At 63.3% G+C, this 24,783-nt stretch overlaps 2 protein-coding genes across 5 annotated transcripts; one reads left to right on the top strand and one right to left on the bottom strand.

The window, feature by feature from the left end:
- Positions 1-432: 432 nt before the first annotated feature.
- NFKBID (NFKB inhibitor delta) lies at positions 433-8,497 on the top strand. Its single transcript, XM_090052491.1, has 12 exons — positions 433-512; positions 2,164-2,249; positions 2,477-2,510; positions 2,702-2,958; positions 3,064-3,266; positions 3,417-3,522; positions 4,065-4,211; positions 4,382-4,433; positions 4,690-4,796; positions 4,991-5,101; positions 5,446-5,610; positions 6,642-8,497. The coding sequence occupies exons 1-12, from the start codon at positions 497-499 to the stop codon at positions 6,696-6,698; spliced, it is 1,341 nt and encodes a 446-aa protein (XP_089908617.1). The 5' UTR covers positions 433-496; the 3' UTR covers positions 6,699-8,497.
- A 105-nt stretch (positions 8,498-8,602) lies between these two features.
- NPHS1 (NPHS1 adhesion molecule, nephrin) lies at positions 8,603-24,347 on the bottom strand. 4 transcript variants are annotated; one of them, XM_090052323.1, is made up of 29 exons: positions 21,147-24,347; positions 20,482-20,578; positions 19,598-19,786; positions 19,384-19,506; positions 18,810-18,941; positions 18,500-18,581; positions 18,225-18,328; positions 17,303-17,424; positions 16,991-17,162; positions 16,742-16,899; positions 16,394-16,535; positions 15,960-16,084; positions 15,376-15,544; positions 15,103-15,232; positions 14,682-14,854; positions 14,177-14,317; positions 13,883-14,026; positions 13,321-13,442; positions 12,619-12,664; positions 11,846-11,993; positions 11,236-11,387; positions 10,985-11,096; positions 10,582-10,754; positions 10,184-10,240; positions 9,964-10,081; positions 9,744-9,843; positions 9,264-9,324; positions 9,084-9,169; positions 8,603-8,760 (listed from the first exon to the last, which is right to left on the bottom strand). In XM_090052323.1, the coding sequence occupies exons 2-29, from the start codon at positions 20,537-20,539 to the stop codon at positions 8,635-8,637; spliced, it is 3,465 nt and encodes a 1,154-aa protein (XP_089908449.1). In that variant the 5' UTR covers positions 20,540-20,578; positions 21,147-24,347; the 3' UTR covers positions 8,603-8,634. The 4 variants fall into 4 exon arrangements, with proteins under 4 accessions (XP_089908449.1, XP_089908447.1, XP_089908448.1 ...); XM_090052321.1 differs by having other exon boundaries at positions 11,846-12,002; positions 12,499-12,664; positions 21,147-24,346; XM_090052322.1 differs by having other exon boundaries at positions 9,108-9,169; positions 11,846-12,002; positions 12,499-12,664; positions 21,147-24,346.
- Between the last annotated feature and the right edge of the window lie 436 nt (positions 24,348-24,783).

Here is a 24,783-nt window from a genome sequence, read left to right as displayed (position 1 = left end):
GGCTGCATGGAACAGCCTAGGGTGGTTGTCCCTTCCATGGGGGTGCTCTGACCTAGCCCCCAACCATTTGCAGTATCACCCCGGTCAGAGAGACCAGGCATTTGGGGTACCCCTGCTTTCACCCCGCAAGCTCCAGAGCTGGAGAGCACCCAGGCATCCGAGCTCCTAACACGCCCGCCCCCGCAAACTCCCTCCCGGAGAACCCAGGTGTCCTGGCCCCCAGTACCTCCCCCCCGCCCTGCTGTCACCCCCAGGCTCCAGAGCTGGAGAGAACCCAGGCGTCTGGGGCCCCAGCCCACTACCAGTGACTTCCCTTCTCCTGGTCACGCCTGGCTGAGGCTACATGTGCATGTCACTGTGGCTTTAAATGTCACTTGTTGCCGTGGGAACACTGGCTTTTCCCTCCCTCCCCCAAGCCAGTCCCTCCCACTATAAGCTTTGACAGCCGCTGGTTTCCCCTGCTCATTTCTGCACGGGCTGGAGCCGGGTGCCGGTCATGCGCTCCCAGAAAGGTAAGGGGCCTATGGCCCTTTAAGGGGGTCTGGGGTGAGCTGGCCCTTTAAAGCACAGCTGGGGGTGTGCTGGCCCTTTAAGGGGTTGATGGGGTCATGCTGGCTTCTTCAGAAATGGTGGTGTGTTGTCCCTTAGAAGATGAGGGGGGGTTCACTGGTTCTTTAAGAGGTAGATGGGGGCACACTGGCCCTTTAAAAGATTGAGGGACCACTGGCCCTTTAGAGCATAGATGAGGTGCACTGGCTCTTTAAAAGTTTGGGGGGGTGCACTAGCACTTTAAAGGGTAGATGAAGGTGCACTGGCCCTTTAAGGGGTAGGTGGGGTGCATTGGCTATTTAAGGCGTATGGGGATACACTGGCCCTTTAAAAGGTAGCTGGTATATGTTGGCCCTTTAAGGGGTAAGTGAGGTGCCCTGGGCCTTTAAGGTGGGGGCATTCAGCCCACCCCATTGATTGGATGAGGCACAAAGGAGGCAGTGTGCCTTTAAGAGCTTGGAGGGGCCTGGGGGAGTCCATATGGCCTGACAAGTACAGCCCGGGCCCCAGACTGGTCTGTACTGGGAGGGACTGGGAGAGAACCCAGGCATCTGGGCTCCCAGCCCCACTTTGTTTCCCATCTCCCCCTCCCCCCCGACTCCAGAGGACCCAGGTGTCCGGGCGGTACTGGGAGGGACTGGGACTATAGCCTATATGGACTGGTCACTACTGGGACAGACTGGTGTGTACTGGGAGCCCAGACGCCTGGGTTCCAGGAAGCCCTCCTTCCCCGTCAGGCCACAGGCCTGGCCCAGGTGGGGGATCCCCCACAGGGGGGGCAGCGGGATCCCTCCCCACCCAGCCCTGCCCCAGGGATGTCTCTTAGGGGTTTCCCGTGACATCATCGCCACTGCGGGGATTCCGGGACACGCCCCAGTGCCCAGCGCAAACCTGCGGGGGTGGGGGTCAGCCCAGCCTGTCCCCTGCCACCCCCACGGCTGGGGATGACCCTGCCCTGGGACATCCTGGGTCCCAGGCGCCTGGGCACCCCCCCCACCCCAAGAACCCTGGTGGCCAGGCTCCCAGCCCCCCACTACCCCCAGGGCTGCAGGTAGCCTCGGTGCCCCAGTGCCCTGTCTACACCCCCCAGCCACTCAGGGAGGGGGCAGGTTGGAAGTATGGGAGCCCGGATGCCTGGGTCCCCTGGCAGGTGCGTCACTTCCCCGGGGGCGAGGGCCCTGGTTTCCAGTGGGGCAGGAAGGCGGGGGGAGGGGGGTGCGTGTCTCACCCGGCCCATGACGGAAGGAAAAACCCGACAGGCACCTGGAAACCAGCGCGCAAAGAACCCAGCACCCCCCCCCCCCCCGAGATCCCAGGCGTCTGGGCCCCCCTGTTGTCACCCCCACAGAGATCCCAGGCGTCCGGGCCCCCCTGCTCCCAGCACCCCCCCCAAGATCCCAGGCATCTGGGCCCCCCTGCTCCCAGCACCCCCCCCAAGATCCCAGGGGTCTGGGTCCCCCTGCTCCCAGAACCCCCTCCCCAAAATCCCAGGCATCCAGGACCCTGTTATGAGCCCAAGAGCAGGGATAGAGCCCAGGCATCTGGGCCCCCAGACTCCTCCCCCACCACTCGAAATGAAGGGAGAACCCATGTGTCCTACCCCCACCCATGCAGGTAGCCGCACCCCCGCATCTCCCCCCCAGACGGTGAAGAAGCTCCTGGAGCAGAAGCGGCGGCTGCAGGGAGCCCCCGGCCCCCGGGTAAGACCCCCACCACCACCAGGGCTAGGGCGAACCCAGGCATCTGGACCTTGCTGTCCTCCTCTCCCCACTCTCCCCCGGGCTGCACCCCAGAGCTGGCTGCATCAAGCCCAGCCCTGGGCTGTCTGTGCAGCTGTTCCCCGGCTCCAGCATCCAAGAAGCAGCCACATCCCGCCCCCCACAAGGCCTCCCCAGGTCAGGCAGTGACTCTTCTCTTGCCCCCACAGCCCCCAGCCCCCAGTGCTGAGACAGCCCCACCTGGTGAGTAGGGCTGTGGGTCGGGAGTGAGGGGCACCGGGGGCAGGAGGCAGGGGGCTGAGTGGCTGCAAGTCGGGAGCAAGGGGCACTGGCAGGGCTGGGCTGGGCAGGGGCTGTGGGTCGGGAGTGAGGGGCACAGGGGGGTGGGCAAAGGCCCAGGCCCCCCCCTCACCCCTGTCTTCCCCCACACACAGATATCCATCCCATACCACACCCCTTGGTCCTGGATGGGGGGCAAGGTGGGGAGCCTCCCCCCGGCCCCCCACCAGCTCCCTACCCACCCTGGCACCTGGACCCCACAGCCCACAACAGCTTCCTGCCCTGCCACTACTACAGCCCGGCCCCGGGACCCCCCTGCGCCCCCACACAGCCCTACAGGACCGAGGAGTCTGGGGGTTTTGATACAGCCGATGCCTACAGCAGCATGATGGGGGGCACGGGGGACTTCGAGGTGAGAGGGGGGCTGCGGGTTGGGAGTGAGGGGCACCAGGGGAGCAGGGAGCTGCGAGTCGGAAGTGAGGGCCACCCACAGGATGCTGACCCCTGTCTTCCCCAGGTGCCCCCCCCACTGGGCCCCTTCCCTGTCTCCTTGGCCCCGGAGACCCCCTGGCTGCCAGCCGTGGGGGGGACCCCTGCCCTCCCCCCGCTGGAGTCTGTGGGGCTGGGGGATCTGGACCCTGAGGACCTGGCCAGCGCCCGGGCCAAGGTCTCCACCATGGACCTGAGCCAACTGCTGCAGCAGGATGAGGAGGGGGACACGTGAGTGATGGGGACCGGGGGTGGGTCAGGAGTGAGGCGCACTGTGGGTTTGGGGGGGCTGCAGATCAGGAGTGAGGGGCACTGGGGGCGCCATGGGTCAGGTGTGACGAGCCCCAGGCTTGGGGCTGTGCTGACCCCCGTGTCTCCCAGGCTGCTGCACCTCCTGGCTGCCCAGGGGCTCCGGGCCTGGGCCTGGGCCATCGCAGAGACCGTGAAGGGTGTCGGGGGCCTGGAGATCAGAGAGCATCAGGGCAAGGTGAGGAGGGCAGGGGTGCCTCATGTCAGGGGTCACACCCCTGGGGTGGGGTCAGTGGTCAGAGCCCTACAGGGTGGGGGGAGGTGTCAGAGGCCATGTGGGGGGGTCACAGAGCTGGGCGGGGCATAGAATGACCTCACTGAGGAGGACCTGGGGTGAGAGGTCACAAGAAGTCAGGGATCAAGCTGTTATGTGTGGGGTCAGGGGTTGTAACACTGAGGGGGCGGGGACAGAGATGACTGCTTAGGGGCCCTTGGGGTCAAAGGTTACACAGGGTCTAAGGGTCCTACCAGTGGCTGGAGGCCATATTAGGGTTCATGTTCAGGGGTCCCAAACCTGAGTGGGGCAGAGGAGCCCAGGGGCAAAGGTCAAGTCTCGAGATGTCTGTAGGAGAGCAAAAAAAGATCCTGGGAATAGAGGCAGGGCTGGGTAAGAGGTCAGGGGGGCATGCCCCAAGGTAGGGTCACTGCGGTGATACAGGGATAGTGGAGGCTGGGGCCAGGGGTCAAAGGTCAGGCTGACCCTTGGCCCTCTCCCCACAGACTCCACTGCTGGTGGCGGCTGCAGCAGCACAGGCTGGGATCGTGAGCGACCTCCTGGTGCTGGGGGCCGAGGCTGATGCTGCCGACCAGCGCGGCCGCACCGTGCTGCACCTGGCCGCTTCCTACGGCCACCCCCACCTGCTACGGGTAAGGACCCAGGTGTCTGGGACCCCCCTGCCCCCGAGCCCAGATCCCACAATCTACCCAGTGTGGAGACAACCCAGGCACCCAGGCTCCAGCCCCCCTGCTCTCCCCACCCCGAGCTGGAGGGAACCCAGGCGTGAGGGGCTCCCACCTCTAACCACCCTCCCCCCCAGGCTGTGATGACCTCGGGCATCCAGGTCAATGTGGAGGCCAGGAACTTCGAAGGTCAGTGACCCCCAGCTGGGGGGTGGGAGCTCAGATAGACATGTGGGGGGCACCACAGGGTGGAGGGGTCAGAGCCATGCTGGGTCAGAAGTCAAGGCTCAGGCCCCTCCACTGAGCGGGGGGTCAAAGATCATAGCAGTGGGATTAGGGAGGGGGGAATGTCGTAGGGTGAAGTCTGAGGAATGACACAGGGATGGGAGGAGGTTGGTGTCAGTGGTCAAGGGTCAAGCTGGGTGTGACCCCTCTGCCCCCCCAGGACAGACCCCCCTGCACTGTGCCGTGGTGGCGCCCGGCGTCACCCCCTCCACCCGCCTTGCCTGCATCACCGCCCTGCTCTGCATGGGGGCCGACTGCACCAGCCAGGTACCCACCTAGATGCCTGGGTCCCACAGGGGTGCCCCCAGACCCTTGGGATGCCCCTGGAGATCCACCAGGGGCCCCCCAGAATCCTACCACTGCCAGGTCCCTGGATGCTTGGATTCTGCCCCCACCCCCAGACACTTGGGGCATGGGGGGAGAGCAACGGGGCAGCTTCAACCCCACCTTTTCCCCCTCAGGAGCTCAAGAGCAACAAGACAGGACTGCACCTGGCCGTGCAGGAGGGCAACATATCCCTGGTGGATCTCTTCCTGCAGCACCCTGCCGCCCCACAGCTCATCAACATGAAGGTGAGGCGGGGGGCAATAGGGGGGTTCCTGTAGTGACCAACGGGGCCCCCCGGGCGCCAGGGCTGTATTTGCCTCATTGGGGGCAGCAGTGGCCAAGGGAGGCCACTAGGGGGTGCTAGACTAGGTGCGATACCACCAGGGGCCACTGAAGGGAGGTTGTAGGGAGCTAGGGGAGCAACTGTGGGGCACCTACAGTAGCAAACAGGACCTCCCAGGGCTGTTTTTCCCCAGTGGGGTGCAGTGGCCAACGGGGGCTACCAGGGGGCGCTAGATTGGGTGCAGTGCCTCTGGGGGTGGGGGTGCTGGAGCAGGTACCTGACCCTGGGCCCCCACACCCTGCACAGGCCCACGGGCACACGGCACTGCACATGGCAGCGGCACTGCCTGCCTCCGGCCCCCGCACCGCCCTGGTGCGCCTCCTGCTGGCACGCGGCGCTGACCCTAGCGCCCGCAACCTGGAGCACGAGCAGCCAGCACATCTGCTGCCCCCCGGGCCTGCTGCTGAGCAGGTAAAAGTCCCTATAGCCCCCATACCCCCTTATAAGCCGCTGGGCCCACCTATACCCTCCTATTGACCCCTGCACCCTTTATACCCCCATACCCGATATAGATCCCTGGACTCCCTATAGCCCCATACCCTATAGCCTCCCCTAGACCCCTTGGACATCCACATATCCCTATATAGCCCCCAAATCCCCCCATAGTCCCCTGGACCCACTACAGCCTCCAGGCTCCCTATAGTCCCCATACCCTACTGTAGGCCCCTAGACTCCCTATAGCCCACAAACTCCTGCAAGACCGCTTCAGGCTGGACACAAGGAAGAATTTCTTTACTGTCCGAGCCCCCAGGGTCTGGAACAGCCTGCCATCGGAGGTGGTTCAAGCACCTACATTGAACACCTTCAAGAGTAAATTGGATGCTTATCTTGCTGGGATCCTATGACCCCAGCTGACTTCCTGCCCTTTGGGCGGGGGGCTGGACTCGATGATCTCCTGAGGTCCCTTCCAGCCCTGATGTCTATGAAACCTACCCCATAGTCCCCGGGACCCCTCCCGTACACCCTAGAGGTCCTATATGCCCCTGGGATCCCCTATACCTCCCAGACCCCCTCTATCCTCCCCCTGGGGACCCACCCAGCTCTCAGGACCCCCCTGGACCTTCTTATAGTCCCTCAGGACCCCTCTTGCCCCACTCCCACACCTGGATCCCTCCCTATACCACTCCCCATAGACTTGGGACCCCCCCCAACCCCTCCTGGACCCCTCTACCCCCACCAGAACCCCCCCTCCTCGGGACTCCCAGAGCCACCCCGGGATACCCCTGCCCCCGCTACCTGGACTCCACCACAGCCCTCTTATACCCTCACTCCTTGAGAGCCCCCTATACTGCCCAGAGCCCCCACTCCTAGGACACCTCCCAGACTCTGCTATACCTCACCAGACCCCCCCACCCTTATAGTACAGGGGAGGGGTCTCAATGCTTGGGTCCCCTCCCCAGCCTTTTCTCTGCCCTCCCTAATCCTGTGTTCCCCCTGCTCAGCTCCGACTGCTGCTGAAGACTCGCCGGACTGCCCGTCGCCTCTCACCCCCCTCCTAGGACCCCCACCGGAGGGCAGGGGGGTCTCTCTAGGACCCCCCCGGGTCAGTGCCCACCCCACAGTGTGGGTGGGGGTTCATGTCCTGCCTCTTGTCTATTTAATTAACTTATTGTTGGCGGGGAGAGGGGCCTGGATACCTGGGTTCTACCATGGGTCTGGGGGGTCCTGCGACGCCTGGGTTCTCCCACAAATCTCCCCCCCACCCCCTTCCCAGAGCTGGGAAAGAACCCAGGGGTCCCCAGGATGGGGCTTAACTCTTTCCCTGACCCCATCTCAGACTGGGGGCAACCACCCCCCCGCAAGCAAGCAAAGAACCCAGGCATCCGCCTCCCCCGCCATCTATATCATTTCTGTGAAATGGACTCATTATGAACCACACTGGTTCGTTCAGGGGGGAGGAGCAGTGGGGCAGAGACCCAGGTGTCTGGTTGCCCTGCCCCATCTCTCCTCCCAGCCCAGCCCAGCCCCCACCCCCCAGCGGGGGGCTGGGGTGGGCTCCGGGCACTGTGTCGCCCCCCATTTTGCTGGCCACCAGCTGCGGGTCCTAGACCCCATATTGCTGGGGCCGGAGAGAGAGTCTCTCTCAGAGCCAAAGCCAGTTCTGTGGCCCCCACCTCCAATTTGCCCCCCAAATGGGGGGGTTGGGGGGGGTCCCTGCAAAGCTCCCCACACAGCATCTGTGTGACAGAAACCCTGTAGGCCAGATCTCTGGTTCCACTTGGCCTCTCCCCACCCCAGAGCTAGGTGCATCCAGGGGCTGGGAGAGGCCTTCATGGCTGGCGTTCTATGCAGCCATTCCCCACCTGCTCTACCCTAGAGCTGGCTGCATCTTGGGGCCTTCATGGCCCATTATATGCAGTACTTCCCCAGAAGCTCCACCTGAGAGCTGGCTGCATCTCAGTCCTGGAAGAGCCCTTTATGGCTGGTGTTCTATGCAGCCACTCTTCAGCATCTCCACCCCAGAGCTTGCTGCATCTCAAGCTTTTATATGCAGCCAGACTTTATCTGCTCCACCCCAGAGCTGGCTGCATCTCAGCCCTGGAAGAGCCTTTTATGGCTGGCGTTATGCAGCCGTTCTCCAGTGCTTCCACCCCAGAGCTGGCTGCCTCTTAGGGCCTTCATAGGTCATGTTATATGCAGCTGTTCCCCAGAGGCTCCACCCAAGAGCTGGCTGCATCTCAGGCTGTTCTATGCAGCTGGCCTCTTTGCTCCACCCCAGAGCTGACTTCAGCTCAATCTGAGGAGACCCCCGCTCAGCTGCTGTTCTGTGTAGCCATTTGTCACCAGCTCCACCCCAGAGCTGGCCGTGCTTTGGGCCATCAGCCTCAATGTTACAGAGAGCAGGGGCCCAGCTGGCTGCAGCTCAGTGCCAGATGGGACCCAGAGCTCCTGGGTTTACAGGTAGCAGAGTGTGAGGCCCCCCCAGGGACAGGTTGTGTATGTGCGCGTGTATGTGTGCGTGTGTGTGTTCCGGTGTGTCCTCAGTGCCTAGGGAGGAGTGTCCTGGACACCTGGGCTCCTTGTGTGTGTCCCGGATGCCTGGGTTCCCTTAGTGCATGTGTGTAGTTGTGTGTCCCAGGCCCCTGGTGTGTGTGTGTATTTGTGTCCCAGATGCCTGGGTCGTGTGTGTGTGTGTGTGTGTGTGTGTCAGATGCCTGGGTTCCCTATGTATGTGTGCAGCACCTCACACCCACCAGCCCTGGGGGGCACAGAGCAGCCCGGGGGTCTGCTTATGACCAAAGTGGAAGGGGCGCGCAAAATGGGGTCCCAGCCCCACCAGGAGCAAATAAACTTCTCAAAGTGCACTCAGCCTGGTCTGAGTCCCTGGGGGTGGGGAAGCTGCCTCCCACAAGCACAGCACCCCTGGTGCCCCTCCCCCTCCATGAAGCACAGAGAGGCCAAGGCAGAGCGGGGGAGTTTATTCCCAGCCCCCCCTCACACCAGTTCCCCACGCAGCTCGAAGGGCAGCTCAGAGACCCCCCCAGGCCCAGGGAGCGCCATCTCAGCCACATGGTCGTAGATGCCCCAGGGGTCCTCGGGGCCCCCCCATGGTGCCAGGCCCTGGGGGAAGAGAGGGGTATGGCTGCAGCGGGGTAGGGGGCAGGCATTCAGGCTCCCAGCCCCCCCAGCTCTCACCCCCAGTACCCCCCTACCCTAGGGAACCCAGGTATCCAGGTTCTTACACCCCCCTGCTGCCCTGCACAGAGGACCCAGTGGTCCAGGCACCCAGCTCCCCCTGCTTTCACCTCCCGGTCCCCGTCCCCCCACCAGGGAACCCAGATATCCGGGCTCCCACCCCCCCCACCCCCCTAGAGATCCCAGGCATCCAGGTGCTCACGCTCCAACCCCCTCAGGAGAGAACCCAGGGTGAGGGAAGGGCTCACCCAGCGGGCCTGGGAGACCCCCACCTCCTCATAAGGCTCCAGCAGGTCCTCATAGTGGTGTGGGGGGTGGGGCCATGGGGTGGGACCTGGGAGACAAGACAGCAGGTGAGGGAGGGGATTATACCTCCCCAAGGAGGGGCAAAAGCCTGGCAGGGGGTGGGTGGGAAGGGGGGGACCCACCTGTGTCCTGGGGGGGCTGTGGGTGGGGGTAGAGCCCAGGCCAGTGGCTCCCAAAGCTGAGCTGTTGTTGGGAGGAGAGGGGTCAGTAAGGGAGCCAGCACCCACCCTGGACCTCCCTGCCCCCTAGTACCCCCCACCCCCAGCCAGACCAACCCCCAGAGGGCACTCAGCACCCCCTAGGGCTATTGCATAGGATCTAGAGCCCCCTCGTGGTCACTGTTGGCCACTGCAGGTGCCAACCAGGTAGATACACCCCTGGTGTCCCCTAGGGGGCCTTGGCCACTGCAGGTGCCCTGTAGTGCCCCCCCCACCCATAGCGACCCCAGAGAGGACCTGGCACCCCCTAGTGCCTCCAGTGCCATCTAGAACCATCTAGTGGCCCCTGTTGACCACTGCAGGCACCAGCTGGCCAGATGCAGCCCAGGAGCCCCCTGGGGGGCCTGGTTGGCCACCGCAGGAGCCCCCAGTGCCCTGCCTCACCCTGCTGCTTTCCGAGCCGCTGTCTAGCAGGAGGGTCCGCCGGGCCCCAGGGTTCACAGCCTCTCCGGGGCTGTAGTGGTTCTCCGCGCTCGGCTTCTTCCTGCAATGGGAATGGGAGGGGGGCAGACACCTGGGTTCGCTCTGGATCTGGGCGGCTGGGAGCTGGGGGGTGCTGGGAGCCCAGACACCTGGGTTCCTCTCCCTGTGGCAGACCACTTACCTCTCTGCCATCCCCTCACTGGCCCCTCGGTGTCTCCGGAGCATCCACAGCACCAGGGTGGCGTTGGAAAGCAGGAGGCCTCCCCCCACAGCCCCCAGCAGGGGTAGCGCAAAGGATCCTGGGAAAGAAGCCGGGAATATTGTGGAGGACAGGGGGCTGGGAAGGAGCCCCCCTTCCAGAGCTGGCAGAGAACTCAGGAATCTGGGCTCCTTTCACTCACCTTCTTCAGGGGGGTGCACCGTGGGCTCCTCCTCTGGAGGGGGCTCCCCCGGCAGCTCTGTAAGACCCCAGCGCAGTCAGAAACCCTGCCCCCCACAGCAACCAGTGTTCCCTAGGGACCCTCAGGGCACTTGTAGGCAGTTTAGAGCCCCCTAGTGGCCCCCATTGGCCATTGCAGCCTCCAGATGCAACCCTGGCACCTCTTGGGGGTCTCCGCGGGGCAATGCAGACTGCCCCCAAATGCCCCCCAGGCAGACCTGCTGGCCCCCCAGGGGAACCCGACTGCTATTGCCTTGGATATAGAGCTCTGTAGTGGCCCCATTGGCCACTGCAGGCTTCAGCTGGGCAAGTGCCCTCTGGGGGACCCTGTTGGCCTAGTGCCCGTCCCCTGGCAAGCACCATGGGTGGTGACGTGCAGCTCCGGGGTGGGCGGGCTCTCGCCTAGGGCATTGCGGGAGGTCACAGCCAGGCTGTAGGGCATCCCTGGGTGGAGCGACGTGAGGGTAAAGGCGGACGCAGCCCCCGGAAACACATCCACGTAGGAGGCACTGGGGGCCCCTGGCCAGCGGTACCTGGAGGTTGAAAGGGGGCAGGGGCTGGAAGACAAGCTCTGTCCACTACTCACAGGGCCCCAACCCCCTGGACAGAAGCCACAGCCCCTGCTGGCCCCATAACCACAGAACCCTGCCCCTTCCATGCCAAGCTCTGTCCCTGCCTCAAGACCCTTGCCACCTCTGGGCTATGCCCCGCCCCCATAGGGCTGTGAGCTTCACCCCCTCCCCTATTAGCCCCACCCCCATACCTGATTCGGAACTGCTGCCGCAGCCCCCCATCGAAGCCGGGGGTCCAGGCCAGTGACACGGAGGTGGGGGTCACCCCCACAATCTGCAGCTCCGTGGGGGTGTCGGGATGGCCTGGGGGAGAGGGGGAGTCAGGCCGGTGCCCCTAACTCCTGACCCACAGCCCTCCCCCCATACCCAGTGCTCCTCACTCCGATCCACAGCCCCAACTTATCCCCATGGTGCCCCTCACTCCCGACCCACAGCCCCGTACTGGTGCTGAGCAGCCGGACGTCCAGGCGGGCACTGCCAAGAGTGTTGGCCGCAGTACAGGTGAACATGGCATAGTCAGCCGCGGCGCTGACGTTGGTGATGACAAGGTCACTGCGGTACCACGGTCCCTCCCGCCACGACCGTGTGGAGTACCTGGGGCCAGGAGGGGAGCCCCACCCCTTTCCATTAAGACTCACCTAGTTACATCCAGCCCCACCCCTTTCCATTAAATTTTCCTTTAAGCATCTCTTCCCTTTAAACCCCATCCCTTCCCTTTCCTCCACATCCTTCTCCCCCTAAGCCCCCTCCCCCCAGACCACGCCCCTTACTCAGTGCCCCACTTCCTGGCCTAGGCCACCCGCCTTCTGCCTTTAGCCCTGCCCATTCCTCCCAGCTCCTCCCCTTATGGCATTATTGGGCCTGTCCTTTTTGCTCCAGGCCCCACCCATTTCCCCTATGTTGTTCCCCTCCTCACTCCTTGCTTCAAGCCCCACCCCTTCCCACCACTCCACCCCTCTTTATGCCCTGCCCCATCCCATGTCCCGCCCTTCTCTCAAACCCCACCCCTTCCCCATGCCCTGCCCCATGCCCCCAGCCCCACCCCCCCATACCGGAGCTCTTCTGGGTCCAGGGCAGTGCCATCCTTGGCCCAGCTCAGCTCCACGCCCGGGACCCCCCGGGCCCGACAACGCAGCACGGCCACAGCTGACCCATCCCCTGGTGCTGCCACCTTGTCCCAGCCCAGGCCTCGCTCCAGCTCTGGGGAGACTGGGGGGTGGAGCTCTGTCAGGCCACACCCCTGCCTCTGCACATTCCGCCTCTTTCCAGGACCCCCGCCCCAGCGACCCTCTCCTCCTGAGGCTCTGCCCTTTCAGGAGGCCCTGCCTCCCCAGATCACTTCCCCCAAAGCCCCACCCCCTCTGGGGCCCTTATGTAATCCATCCAGCCCTGAAGCTCTGCCCCCTCTGGGGGCCCCACCTCCTGACACATTTCCCCTGATCGAGGTCACACCCCATCCAGCCCCGAAGCCCCGCCCCTTTCTGCCTTGCCTTAGACACTTCCCCTCCTGATGCTCTACCCCCTTCAGAGGCCCCTCCGCTTCCAGGGACCTTGCCTCTGTGGAGGCCCCACCTCTCCTGAGACATGACTTGGGGGGCTCCGCCCCCCCTAGAATCTACCCCTGCTCTGGAAGGCCCCACCCACTCCCTGTGGCCCCACCCACTCTCTAGGCCACACTCCCTCCCTGGCCCTGCCCTGAACGCACAGTGGACAATGAGGCGGGCGCTGGCGCGGGCTGGGGCACCAACCCCGTTGTCCACGCGGCACTCATAGCGCCCGGCCTGGTCGCGCCGCGCCGCCGGCACCCGTAGCCGCCCCACGGCACCCGCTGCCACCGCCTCCAGGTCATCCAGGTCCCGCTCTTCTGGACCCTGCCGAGAGGGCAAAGATCAGGGGGCAAAGGTCAGGGAGGACTGGGATCAAAGGAAGGCACAGGGAAGGTCAAGGAGGAGAGACAAAGGTGGGGTAAATGGTGTGAGCATAAAAGGGAAAGGGTCAGGGACTATAAGGTCATGGGTCAAAGGGGTCAAGGGTTAAAAGAGCAAGGGTCAGACAACACAGGGCTGAGTAGGGCCCTAGGATACTTGGCCAGGGTCAGGGGGCCAAAGGTCAAGGTTAAAGGCAAGGGAACAAAGAGCACAGCAGGAAGGGCAGAGACAGCCTGCCCAGGGTCAAAGGTCACTCTTGGGGGCACACAAAGGACAGCCTCCTCGAGGTCAAATACCCCACGGTCAAGACCAAGAGATCCAAGGGCAAATGTTCCGTCCCCTTTGCCTCCCTTAAAGGTCATAGCCAGGAGGCAGCAAAGGTCCCCTTGAGGTTCTCCCAGGTCAAAGGTCAGCAACTTTGGGGTCAGGAGCAGAGTTAGAGAAAGGTCACCGGGGGGCAAAGGTTGTGGAGAAGAGCCAGTGACTGGGAGAATGGTCAAGGACTGGAGTGGGGGGCAGAGGCTGGGCTAGACATGGGGCAAAGGTCAAATGTCGCCCCCCCACCCCTGAAATCCTCCCAGCTGCCCCCCTCCCCATACCAGCCAGGTCCACTGGAACATGTCAGGAGGGGCTGGGACAGCGTCAGCCACGCAGACGATCTCAGCTGTGGCCCCTTCGGCCACCACCGTCGGGTCACTCAGGCTGCGGATGGATGGTGCATCTGAGGGACAGAGTCGGACCTGAGGGTGGGGCCAAGATGGGGGTGGGGCTAAGGAGTGGGGTGGGGCCATGGAGGTGGGAGAGCAGGGTCACAGCTATGGGGGTGGGGGGTGGGGCCAGAACAGTGAGGCCCAAGGTGTGTGGTCAGAGTAGGGGGCGGGGCCAAGGCAGTGGGGGCAAGGTTATAGGGGTAGGGGTGGGGCCAAGGGGAAAGGTGCTATAGGATGTGCGCTATGGCTGGGGGCTGAGTCAGAGCAATGAGAGTGAAGCTGGGGGTGTGGCTTAAAGCCTAAGGAGGCAGGGCTAGGGCTCTGGGGGGGGGCAGATAAGGAAGGGGTGGGGCTAGAGTGAAGGGAGAGGAAGGGGGCGTGGCTGGGATCTGGGGGGCGGGGTCAAGGTTGGGGCAGGGCCAGGGCAGAAGGGGTGGGGCCAGGGGCTCACAGTGGACGTGGAGGTGCAGGAGGGTCTCGTTGGTGCCCTCCTCGTTGTGGCACCGGGTGCGGTAGGGCCCTGCATCTGCCCGTGTCACATTCCAAACGGCCAGCGACGCCCCTGGGCCCACCCGGTGGTGACGTGGGGACCCCTCTGTGGGCAGGGGCAGGTCAGGCTCACAGCCCTGGTGCCCCTCACTCCCAATCCCAGCCCCCCTTATACTCCCGGTGCCCCTCAGTCCCAACTCGCAGCCCTGCCTTATATCTCCAGTGCCCCTCACTCCTGACCAGCAGCCCCCCCTACCTGGAATCAGGTCCTTGCCCCGGAAGCTCCAGGTGCAGGTGAGGTCAGGGGGGTTCCCAGACACCAGCAGGGGCAGCTCCACTGCCCCGTGCTCCTGCCCCACCACCAGCTCTGGCTGCTCCGCAGAGAACTCGGGGGGGTCTGAGGACACCAGGAGAGGTATAAGACCTCCCCAGGCACCCATTACCCACTCAGGATCCCTGGGCTATTGCAATGGGTCTAGAGCCCCCTAGTGGCCCCTGTTGACCACTGAAGTCTCCAAATGCAGTCCTGGTGTCCGCTGGGGGTCCCTGTTGGCCACTGAAGAGCACCCCTAAAGCCTCCCAAGAAGCTTAGTATCCCCCATGGCCACAGGCACCCCACAGAGGGGACCCAGCACCCCCTAGTGGCCCACCAGTGCTATTGCAAGGGCTCTAGAGACTCCTAGTATCCCCCATTGGTGGATGCAGCCCTGGGGAGCCCCATTGACCACTGCAGGCACTCTCCAGCCCCTGCAGGGCCTCACACTTGACGTCCAGCTGGTAGAAGGTGTTCACGGCCTCCCCCAGGATCGGGCTCTGGGCCTGGCAGGTCACTCGTTGCCCATTGTCGGTTGTTGACACCACGAGGGAGACGCGGCCTGAGGTAGAGATGCCACCGTACTCAGCTGCCCGGCGCCCCAGGTCCGTGCCCTGCAGCCTGGAAGAGGGGCAGGAGTTAGGGGCATCAGCAGGGATGGTGGGGCACGCGGGTCTGGAGTGAGAGGCACCAGCAGGCGGGAGCCCGGGGGCTGCAGGTCGAGAGTGAGGAGCACTGGCAGGGCTGGTATAGGGTAGGGGGGTGTGGATTGGGAGTGAGGGGCACCGACAGGGCTGGAAGAGGGTAGGGGGCTGCAGGTCAGGTGTGAAGGGCACCAGCAGAGCTGGGGAGGCCTGCGGGGATCTGACCTCTTGCCCTCCTTGAACCAGGTGATGGTGGCGAAGGGGTTGGCACTCCCAGCTACGCAGGTCAGGGTCAAGGCCTGGCCCCGTCGCACCTCGGGGGGCGAGGGCGTGATCTTCACCTGGATCGGGGGGACTGGGATGGGGGGCAGGTCAGAGTTGGAAGGAGCCCCTGGCATCTGGGCCCCCAACCCCCTCCCGCTCCCCGCCCCAGCCCGCACTCTCCTCCCAGAGGACCCAGGCATCTGGGCATCCCGCGCCTGCCCCCCCCCCGCTCACACTGGACGCGCAGGCGAGTGAAAGCGCTGAGTGGGGGCCCCTTGGCATCATTGGAGGCATTGCAGCGATACGTCGCCATGTTGTCGCTCGGGGCTGCAATCAGCAGCAGCTCCTTGGAGACCGTCCGGCCCGAAGACACCTGCATCCCTTCCCGCAGCACCCGGGAGTCCTGGTGAGGGGGCATGGGGCAGTTCTGGGGGGCAGGGAACACCCCCAAAGGCAGCAGCCCCACCCCTAGGCCTTCGAGCCCCACCCTCAACCTTGAAGCCCCGACCAAGGTCCACCCCAAACCCATAAACCCCACTCCTCCCACAAACTCTGCCCCAAAACCCTTCAAGCCCCGCCCCCGGCCTCAAGCTTTTGAGGTCCATTCCCAAGTCCCACCCCCAAACCTGAAAGCCCCGCCTCCAATGCCAAGCCCTGCCCACAGGCCTTCAAGCCCTGCCCCCTAGCTTCAAGCCCCACTTCCATGCCCAAGCCCTGCCCCAAACCTTCAAGCCCCAACCCCCAGGCCCCGCCCCTAGCCCAAGCTCTGCCCACAGGCTTTGAAGTCCCTCCCCCCAGGTCTCAGGCCTCACCCACACCTTAATCCAGATGAGGCGGGGGGTGGGGCTCCCACCGGTGACATAGCAGCGCAGGCGCAAGGGGGTGCCGGCCCGGAGGGGTGGCTCTGAGGGCGGGGCCTCCAGCCACAGCTGCTCAGGAGGGTCTGCCATTGGTGGGGAGTGCCTCTCAGTCCCTGCCCCATTGACCAGGAGCCCACCCCCACCCTGAAGCCCCACCCCTTCCCCTAGCCCCGCCCCCTCCCTTTAACCCTGCCCCTTCCCTTGTGTCTAGCCTCACTCCTTTCACTGACCCCCATCCTTTCCTAGGCCCGCCCCTTCCCATTAACCTCACCCCTTTTCTCCCATCCGCCCCCACCCCTTCCTCATTAACCTCACCCCTTTTTCCCCTTAGCCCCGCCCCTTCCCACCTAGCTTTCCCATGAGCCCCCCCCCTTTCTGGCCTTGCCCCTCACAGGTGATGGCGAGCACGAGGCTGGCAGCGCGGGCGAGGCGCAGGGCGCTGTTGAAGGCCTCGCACGTCAGGGCCAGGCCGTCTGCGCTGCGCCGCGCCAGCACGGACACGTTGGACACCGTCACTGCACCGCCATGTGCATCCTGCAGGACCCAGGCATCCATGCCACCCCAGAGGGTCAGGGGACCCAGCCGTCTGGAGTTCCCCCGCCCCACGCCACCACATTAGGGGACCCAGGCATCCGACCCCCCTCCCCAAAGCAGGGGACCCAGGCATCCACGTTCCCGCCCTGCAGGGGACCCATGTATCCGAGCCCCGCCCAGTAGGGGACCCAGGCATTGCAGCTCACCGGGATGATATTGCCATCGTAGGGGGGCAGCTCACGCCCTCCCAACCACCAGCGCAGCACTGCTGGGGGACGGCTGGGCCCAGCTGAGCACGACAGGTCCAGGGTCCCATTTTCAGGTGTGCTGCCCACGCCACGCAGCATCACCTCGGCTGGCGGGTCTGGGGGGGCACCCGGGGGGTCAGTGTGGGGGGGGACTCTGGGGGGGGTAAGGACCCCTGTGAGGGGTCTGGGGGGTGTTCGGGCACTCACAGAGGACATTGAGGCTGAGGCTGGCACGCAATGGGGCAGGCAGAAGGGGGCTCAGCGCCTCGCAGCTCAGCACCACCCCATGGTCCTCAGGCTGCACCGTCAGAGTCAGGGGGCTACGGGCGGCCCCAGCCCCCCCTGCCGTTGCCCAGGTTGTGGACACCATGGCCCCCGCCTGGGGAAGATGCAGCCTTGTTGGTGCCCCTCCCTCTGAACCCACAGCCCCCTGCCAGTGCCCCTCCCTCTGAACCGACAGCCCCCTGCCCCCAGCCCTGCTGGTGCCCCTCACTCCTGATCCACAGCCTGCTCCCATACCTTTATCCACTGCAACGTGGCCAAGGGGTTACCCCCCACGGAGACACAGGTCAGCTTCAGGATTTCCCCAGCCTTGACCTCTGACCTCTGCAGCCCCTCAATGGTGGGCGGCTGGGGTGGGTCTGGGGGAGGGGACATGGTGGTGGGTCACCTCCTCTGTAGTGGGGAAAGCAGTGGGGGGCTGGCTCTGGGGGTCCTGCTTGTAGCAAGGCAGTAAGATATGGAGGGGAGCTCCTTAATACTTTTTGGCTTACATGTCAGCCAATGAGAATCAGATGGCTTAAATAGGAGGTCTTATGGACTACTGATTAAAGGGTCAATTTATACGCAGCGACCAAGGAGAGCTCTTCTTCACTCTGACTGGGAGATCAACCAATATAAACAGACCCATGGGAGGTCTTCTCAAACATAATTGGCCTAGAGAGCTACCAATCAGAGACCAGCTTATGTAGCTGAGTGGCCATGATGACTTAGGGACCAATGACTGAGAAAGTGGGTTATATAAAGGAGACAATGGGAGGTTTTCATACCTCTCATTGGTTTAGAGCTCCACCAATGAGAGGTCAGCTTCTATACAAGCACCTATTGGGGGTCTTCTTAATGTCCATTGGTTTAGAGGTCCAGGAATGAGATGTCAGCTTCTATACAGGGACCAATGGGAATGCAGATGAGGAGGCGGCTTATATAGAGGACTCTCGCTGGGTCAGTCCCATGATACCCATGGGCCAATGGGAAGTTTTCTCAACCCTCATTGATCTAGTGGTCCACAAATAAGGGGGTGGCTTATATACAGCATTCTCCACCTGAGTTAATTAGGGTACTGGGAGGAAGTGGGAGGTAATGAGGGACCCCAGGGGAGGGGAGGGGGGATGAGGAGATAGGAGGATGGGCCCCACCCCCCTAAAAGGGCCAGACCACTCACAGAGGATGTTCATGATGAAGCTGCTAAGCAGGGGAGTTGAGATGGCCTCGTTCTGGGCCTTGCAGGACAGGCGGCGCCCATTGTCCGAGATCTCGGGGGTGAACCTGGGGGTGACAAGCGGTAAGGGGCACTGGCAGAGCAGGGGGGCTGTGGGTGGGGAGTGATGGGCACCAGGGGGCTGAGGGGCTGTAGGTTGGAAGTGAGGGGGACTGGAGGGGCAGGGGCTGTGGGTCGGGAGTGAGGGGCACCAGGGGAGTGGGCAGGGGACCCCTCACCTGACTGTAGCCTTGGTGGTCGACAGCTTCTTGTGGGACCCTGGCTCCACATGGGACGAGTCTTCAGGGAGGGGCTGGTCCCCTGGAGGGGGCCATGGTCAGAGGGGGCTGGGAACCCTAGATCCCACCCCCCTCTCCCAACTGAATGGCCCCACCCCTGGCTTAAAGTCCTGCCCCTTTCAACCCCACCTCCCTTCTTCACCAGCTGCCCCCCAGCTGCTGAAGCCACACCCACCCTTTGGCTCTACCCCAGGCTCCTTCTAGCCCCACCCACTCCCACCATGGCCCTGCCCTCGCCCCCCAGGCTCACCACGGGTCAGGGTGACTTGGGCAGGAGGCCGGGCGTCGGGGACGCTGCATGTGACCGTCTGCTCCTCCCCCGCCACCCACGTCATGATGCTATCAGGCTTCTGCTCCGCAAACAGGGGGGACTGGGGGGGCACTGGGGAGGGGGCAGGAGCCATTCCCAGGCTCCACCCCCTTGGCTCCACCCAGGCCCCTCCCTCCTGCCCTCCTGCTGGGGGAGGGGCTAGGCCAATAGGGGGTGTAGCCTAGCTGGATGGTGTAGAGCACAGTGGGAACAGGGGGCGTGGCCTGGCTGGGATGGGGTGGGGCATGGGTGTAGGAGGAACTGCATGGCCTGGTTTCTCCATGGGGGCAGAAGGTGATGGGGTGTGGGCGAGGGGCCATGGCCTAGCTGTGAAAGAGGAGAGGCAAGGCTATTGGGGCAGGGGGATATGGGGAAGCTGTGTGGACGTGGGAAGGGGCTTGCAGGGCCAGGGGCCACAGCCTGGCTGGGGAGGGACCAGGTTAGTGGGGGAGGGGCAGGTGGAGAAAGCATGTGGGGCCTGGCAGGGGTGGCAGAGGAGCAGGGGTCCACTCACCCAGCACAGTGAGCAGGGCAGACCGGGACACCCATGCGTGGCCGTCGGGACCTGGCGCGGCCTGGCACTCATAGTGCCCATCGTCCTCCAGCCGCACCCCCACGATGCGCAGGTGGAGCTCCCCTGTGGCGCACCCTGTCAGCCCCAGAGAACCCAGAAGCCTGGGCCCCAGACCCCCCACCCCTCCCCAAGGACCCAGGCATCCATGCCCCACCTTTGCTGGCATCACCAGTCAAGCTGTAGCGGGGGAAGCCGGGAAGGCTCCGGCTGGGCCCCAGCAAGAGCCCATCCTTGGCCCACTGGGCCAGCCTGGCTGGGGCCCGCACCCGGCACCGCAATGCTGCCTCCCCCCCGGCCCGCACCGTTGTGTTGTCCGGCTCCTCCACAAAGACCTGAGGGGCACCTGGCAGAGACCGTGTGGGACTTCCTTTAGAGTAATTACAGTCATTCCCCCCACCCTACATCCCAGGGGCTGGGAACACCACATAGCTGGCAGGTGAGGTAAAGGGGGAGCCTGGGGGTACCTGGGACTGGCAGGGATGCAGTGTAAAAGTAATTAGAGTAAAACTGTATTATGGTAATTGTGACTGTGTAAGAGTAAGTTCAGTTAAAATAAATTACGGTAATTGTAACTGGATACAAGTAATTATGGTGAAGTATAAAAGTAATTACGGTAATTGCCCACCCTCTCTGCCCAGGGCAGGGGAAACCCCCAAGGGGAAGTAGGGAAAGGGTGGAGACCACAGGCACCTGGCAGGGATTATGTGGATTCATTTAGGATAATTATAGTAAATTGTCCCGCCCCCTCCTAGGGGCTGGGAACACCCCACAAGAGTGGAGAAGGAGCCAGGGGCTGCGGGCTCCTGGCAGGGATTGAGCGGGGTGTTGTTTAAAGTAAGTACGGTAATGTCTGTTTGGGACTGGGTGCAACTTCACTTACAGTAAATACGGTAAGGGCTCCTCCTCACCAGCCAGCCTTGGCCTCACCCACATCCAGGCCCTTCCCCCTGGTCCATGGAAGTCCCGCCCCCTCCCCTCCCCTCCCCTCCTGCCTTCCAGCCAGGCCCTGCCCCTGGCATTGGGATGGGGGGCTCTCACCTCTGGGGAGGGCAGTAAGGAGGAGGAGGAGGAGCGGGGCAGGGCCCCTAGGTGCCATGGCAACACGGACCACAAGGGTGGGGGTGCCTATCACTGCCTGCACACGAATGGGAGGAGGACATGAGGAGTGATGAGGTCTGATCCCGGGCCTCAGGCCCCTCCCTTGTTCCCTGACCCCGCCCCTTCAACTCCCAAATGAATTGGGGTCCCAGGAAGGGGGAATGGGCCTGATCCTGCCCCATGGGGGGGCACAGGGCTCCTGCCCCCACCAGCCAGGCAGGCCCCCACTGCCCTCTGCTCCACTAGGGTCCAGGCCCTGCACCAGCCCCGTGCCCCACAGACCCCACACGCACACAGATTCAGGCATCCAGGACACACACACACATGTGCGTGCGCACGTATACACGCACACATACACATGGAACCCAGGTGTCCGGGACACAGATGGACACCCCCTCCCCCCCGTATATAGCCACACACATGCGGAACCCAGGTTTCTGACCATACACACACACCGCCCAGGCATCCAGGGTGCGTGCACACACACATGCAGCATCCCCCCATATATAGCCACAGACACACACGTGTGAAAACGAGGTGTCCTGAGTGCACATGCATGCACGCACCCGCCTACACACACGGGCGTTTGGAACACATGCACTCACCCAGCCCAGCCTCGCAGGTCCTGGCTGCGCCCAGCTCTGGGGAGCCGCCAGCAGAGCCCCCCTTGCTCTGCACTACTCACTGCCAAGTACCAGGGGCCAGGGAGGGGCGGGGGGGGTGGGGCAGGGATCCACTACCAGCCCCTCTCTGCTCTCCGCCCCACAGTGGCAGCTGGACCATGTCCTATGCGTGTGTGGCGCTGCCCACACACTTCCGGAGGTGCCCAAGTTAATGAAGAGAAGGGCAAAGGGTGTGTGTGGGAGGGTCTGTTCCTCCCCAGAGCTGGGCGCAGCGCAGGGGTGGGGGGCATGGACAGCTGGGGACAGCTGTCCTGGGATATGGTCAGACAGAACTGAGGTGTCCGGGTCATGGACACACGCAGACATGCACAGAACCCAGGCGCCTCAGACACGCACACATGGATGGACACATGGACAGACACACAAACTCAACCCAGGTGTCCGGGACATGCAGAGAACCCAGGCATCTGAGACACACACGTGTGTATGCGCGCGCGCTCACACACACATGTATCCCATCCCCCACACCCACCCCAACCTCCCAGTTCTCCCTGCCCATGGGTCTACTTCTGGTGTGCACTTGTGCATGTGCAGGGGAGCCCACACTCACTGTCCAGGTGGCAAGTGTGCCCATGCCCCAGCACCTGGCATGTGGTGCCCAGCACAGTCGAATCAGCTGCATGGCTGGACATATGTCTGGGGGGGCCGGCACTTAATCCTTGTGGGGGGAGCAGGGGGATTATCCCCATGGTGCCCTGTGGTGTAAATAATCCTGGGAGGTGGGGGGTGACACAGGGTGGGGGAGGAGTGTGGGGGGGCAAAATCCTGCCCCCACAGCCCTCCCCACTCCCCCCTTTCTAATTCCTTGGGATAGTTGCCAATTGATCAGCTCTTGTTAACAAATTTAGGGGATTAAGCGGGAGGGGGTCCCTGCCTGCTGACCCCTGGGACGCCCAGGTGAGAGAGGGGAGACAAGGTGGTAGCTGGTGCGGCTTTGTCCAGGCTTCGGCCTAGTCCGGGGGCAGCTGAGGGGCCCATGGGGACCCTGCGGGAGAGCCCCTCTTCCCCTCCCTTGTTGCAGAGCTGCCTTGGGGGGCAACTGGGCCAAGGGTCCTGCCAACAGGGGCATGGAAGTGGGGGTAAAAGCCCAGAGGAAGATGGTGGCAGCATCACTTCCTGTGGGGATAGGAAGTCCATGGTTCTTCCCTGCCTGCCCCAGGCTCGGGGGGTGGGGTGGGGGCAGCAGGTATGGGGACAGGGCAGGGGTTTTGCCCTGGGGGAAGGCTAGCTGAGCGCTCCCTGCCCCGGGGGGTGCCATGTTTCTCTGCCCACAGGGGCAGGGGCACAGGGTGCCCTGAGTCCTGCCTGGGGCAGGTCTTACGGGAGGCCAGATAGGTAGGAAGGTAGATGGATGGATGGACGGATGGACATTGGGCAGACAAACTGATAGATAGTGGATTGATAGATGGATAGACAGATGGAGGGATAGTTAAATGGAGGAGGAATAGATGAATGGAAATATAAAACAACGGATGGATAGATGGATACCTTATACATGAATAGTAAAGAAATAGAAAGAAAGATGGATAGACAGACACGTAGGTGGATAATAGGTCAATAGATGGACGGATAGATGGATATATAAAAAATGGATAAGGCAGGTTCATAGATAGATAGATGGATATAGGTAGGCTGACAAGCAGACACCTGATGGATGGACGGAGGGAGCGGGGACCTGGGGGGATGCCTGGCTGGGGCTGAGGATAAACAGGGTTTGTTCCCAGGCTGGCAGCAGCTGGGCCTGCCCTTGCCTCCCCCCCACAATGTGCCAGCACAGACAGATGGTGCTTCAGTGTGGGGGTGGGGTGGGGGGGTGGTCAGTGTGAGATGAGATGGGAGCAGGGTGGGGAAAAACAGGGAGGGGAGACCCTTCCATGCACATTCACTGGCTGGGGCTGGGGAGGAGTGGCCGGGAGAGTTGCGGGGTGGCATACACAGATGGACGTGGAGAGGACTGGCTCCAAGGAAAGCTGGACAGAGCGGAGGTGGGGAATGAAGGGACCGTGCTGGGGTGGAAGAGATGCATAGAACTAGATGGACAGACAGACAGGTAGAGAGATAGGTACATGGGGTTGTGGATGGCTGGATGGACAGATGGATGCAAAGATACATGAGTAGAGATGTGAACAGATGGATGGATGGGCAGGTAGGTAGGTGGATGGACAGATGGATGGGGGTTGTGGAGAAGGATGGATGGATGGATACATTGGTGGATGGACAGAGGTATAAGTGGATGGGAAGGTAGGTGTGTGGGTGGGTAGGAAGGTAGGTAGGTGGATGCCTACAGAGCAGGGCAGACGGGGGGCAGTTGTGGGTGCCAGGGTGTGGGCACAGCCGACCGAGCAGGCTCAGGGCAGGCACAGGCCTGAGGCCTGACCCACTCGCCAGGGCTGTAATTAGATGGCTCATAACGAGCTGCTTTCCCTGTGCCTCCCCCAGGGCCAGGTCCATCCATGCCTCCTTACCAGGCTTTTTCTATGACTTCATCCCCCTGGCCCCACTTGGAAAATTCCTGCCCCCCCCCACCGATCCCTGGGCATCGCTGCACCCCTGAGCTGGGCACATCCCGGGGCCAGGGAGCAGCGCTAGGTCACTGGATGGGACACAGGTGTCTGGGCTGCCATCCCCCTGCTCTCACCCCTGGGCCCCCCCCCCCTTCCAGACAACCCAGGTGCCCGGGGCCATCAATCCGGGTGTCAGGGAAAGCTGTTGGCTTCCCAGGCCCGTCGCTGGGGTAACACGGCCTCGTGGGAAAGGGGCCAGCTAGGGGGGCCGAGACAAAGCCCCTCAGGGTAGGGGGGTGGCTGGGACCATGCGGCCGCCAGCTGCCTCAGGGCAGTGGGGGCTGGACACCTGGGTTCTTTCCCAGCCCTGGGATGGGGGGAGCCAGGGGTTTGAGCAGGGGGGGCCAGGAGCCCGGACGCCTGGGTTTTCTGGGACAAGAGTTGGGGTGGGCAGGTTAGAGCAGAGCACGGACGCGCGGGGTGGCTGAGAGGGGAGAAGAGGCTGGGGGTGAGAGCAGCGTGGGGGCCTGGATGCCCAGGTTTCCTCCAGTTCAGGAAAGGCAGCTTCCCTGGGAGTGCAACCCAGACGTCCAGCCCCCGCCCCCCCCTGCACCCCCACATCTTCGGTCTTTTTCTTCCCAATCCTGACCCAGGTCTGCCCCCTACGTACGTGTCCTCACACATCCGTGTCTGGGTGAAGGCATGCACGTGTGCGGAGTTCACTGGTCACACATCCACAGGTTGACCCCCAGCAGCAAAGGCAGGACACGCATGTGGCAGGGATGCACGGAGCACATGCACATGGGGAGGGTCAGTGCCTGGCACACCCATACAGAGAAGCCAGGTGTCCAGGCCACAACCTGGCTCCCCCCACCCGCCCCACCACAACTATACTGGCACACCAACAGCGGGGGGGGGGGGGGGGGGGGGGGGGGGGTGAGATGCCTGAGTTCTCTGCATATCCCGGACACCTCAGGCCGTGTGTGTGTGTCCTGAACACCTGTGCAGATGCTTGGGATCTGTGTGTGTAAATGTGTGTGTCCTGGACCTGCGGG

This window comes from Crocodylus siamensis, chromosome 6, assembly GCF_052110815.1.
Source record: "Crocodylus siamensis isolate JL-2025a chromosome 6, ASM5211081v1, whole genome shotgun sequence".
Lineage (NCBI taxonomy): Eukaryota > Metazoa > Chordata > Crocodylia > Crocodylidae > Crocodylus > Crocodylus siamensis.
This window is presented reverse-complemented; position numbering and strand designations above follow the sequence as displayed.

Coding starts and splice junctions, on each gene's coding strand:
- NFKBID (XM_090052491.1), top strand. Junction 5,102..5,445: donor CACAGCTCATCAACATGAAG/GTGAGGCGGGGG, acceptor CACCCTGCACAG/GCCCACGGGCACACGGCACT. Junction 5,611..6,641: donor CCGGGCCTGCTGCTGAGCAG/GTAAAAGTCCCT, acceptor CCCCCTGCTCAG/CTCCGACTGCTGCTGAAGAC.
- NPHS1 (XM_090052321.1), bottom strand. CDS start 20,539: ATGGCACCTAGGGGCCCTGCCCCGCTCCTCCTCCTCCTCCTTACTGCC. Junction 19,787..20,481: donor CCTTACTGCCCTCCCCAGAG/GTGAGAGCCCCC, acceptor GGTCTCTGCCAG/GTGCCCCTCAGGTCTTTGTG. Junction 17,425..18,224: donor CTTCATCATGAACATCCTCT/GTGAGTGGTCTG, acceptor CCCCTCCCCCAG/ACCCACCCCAGCCGCCCACC.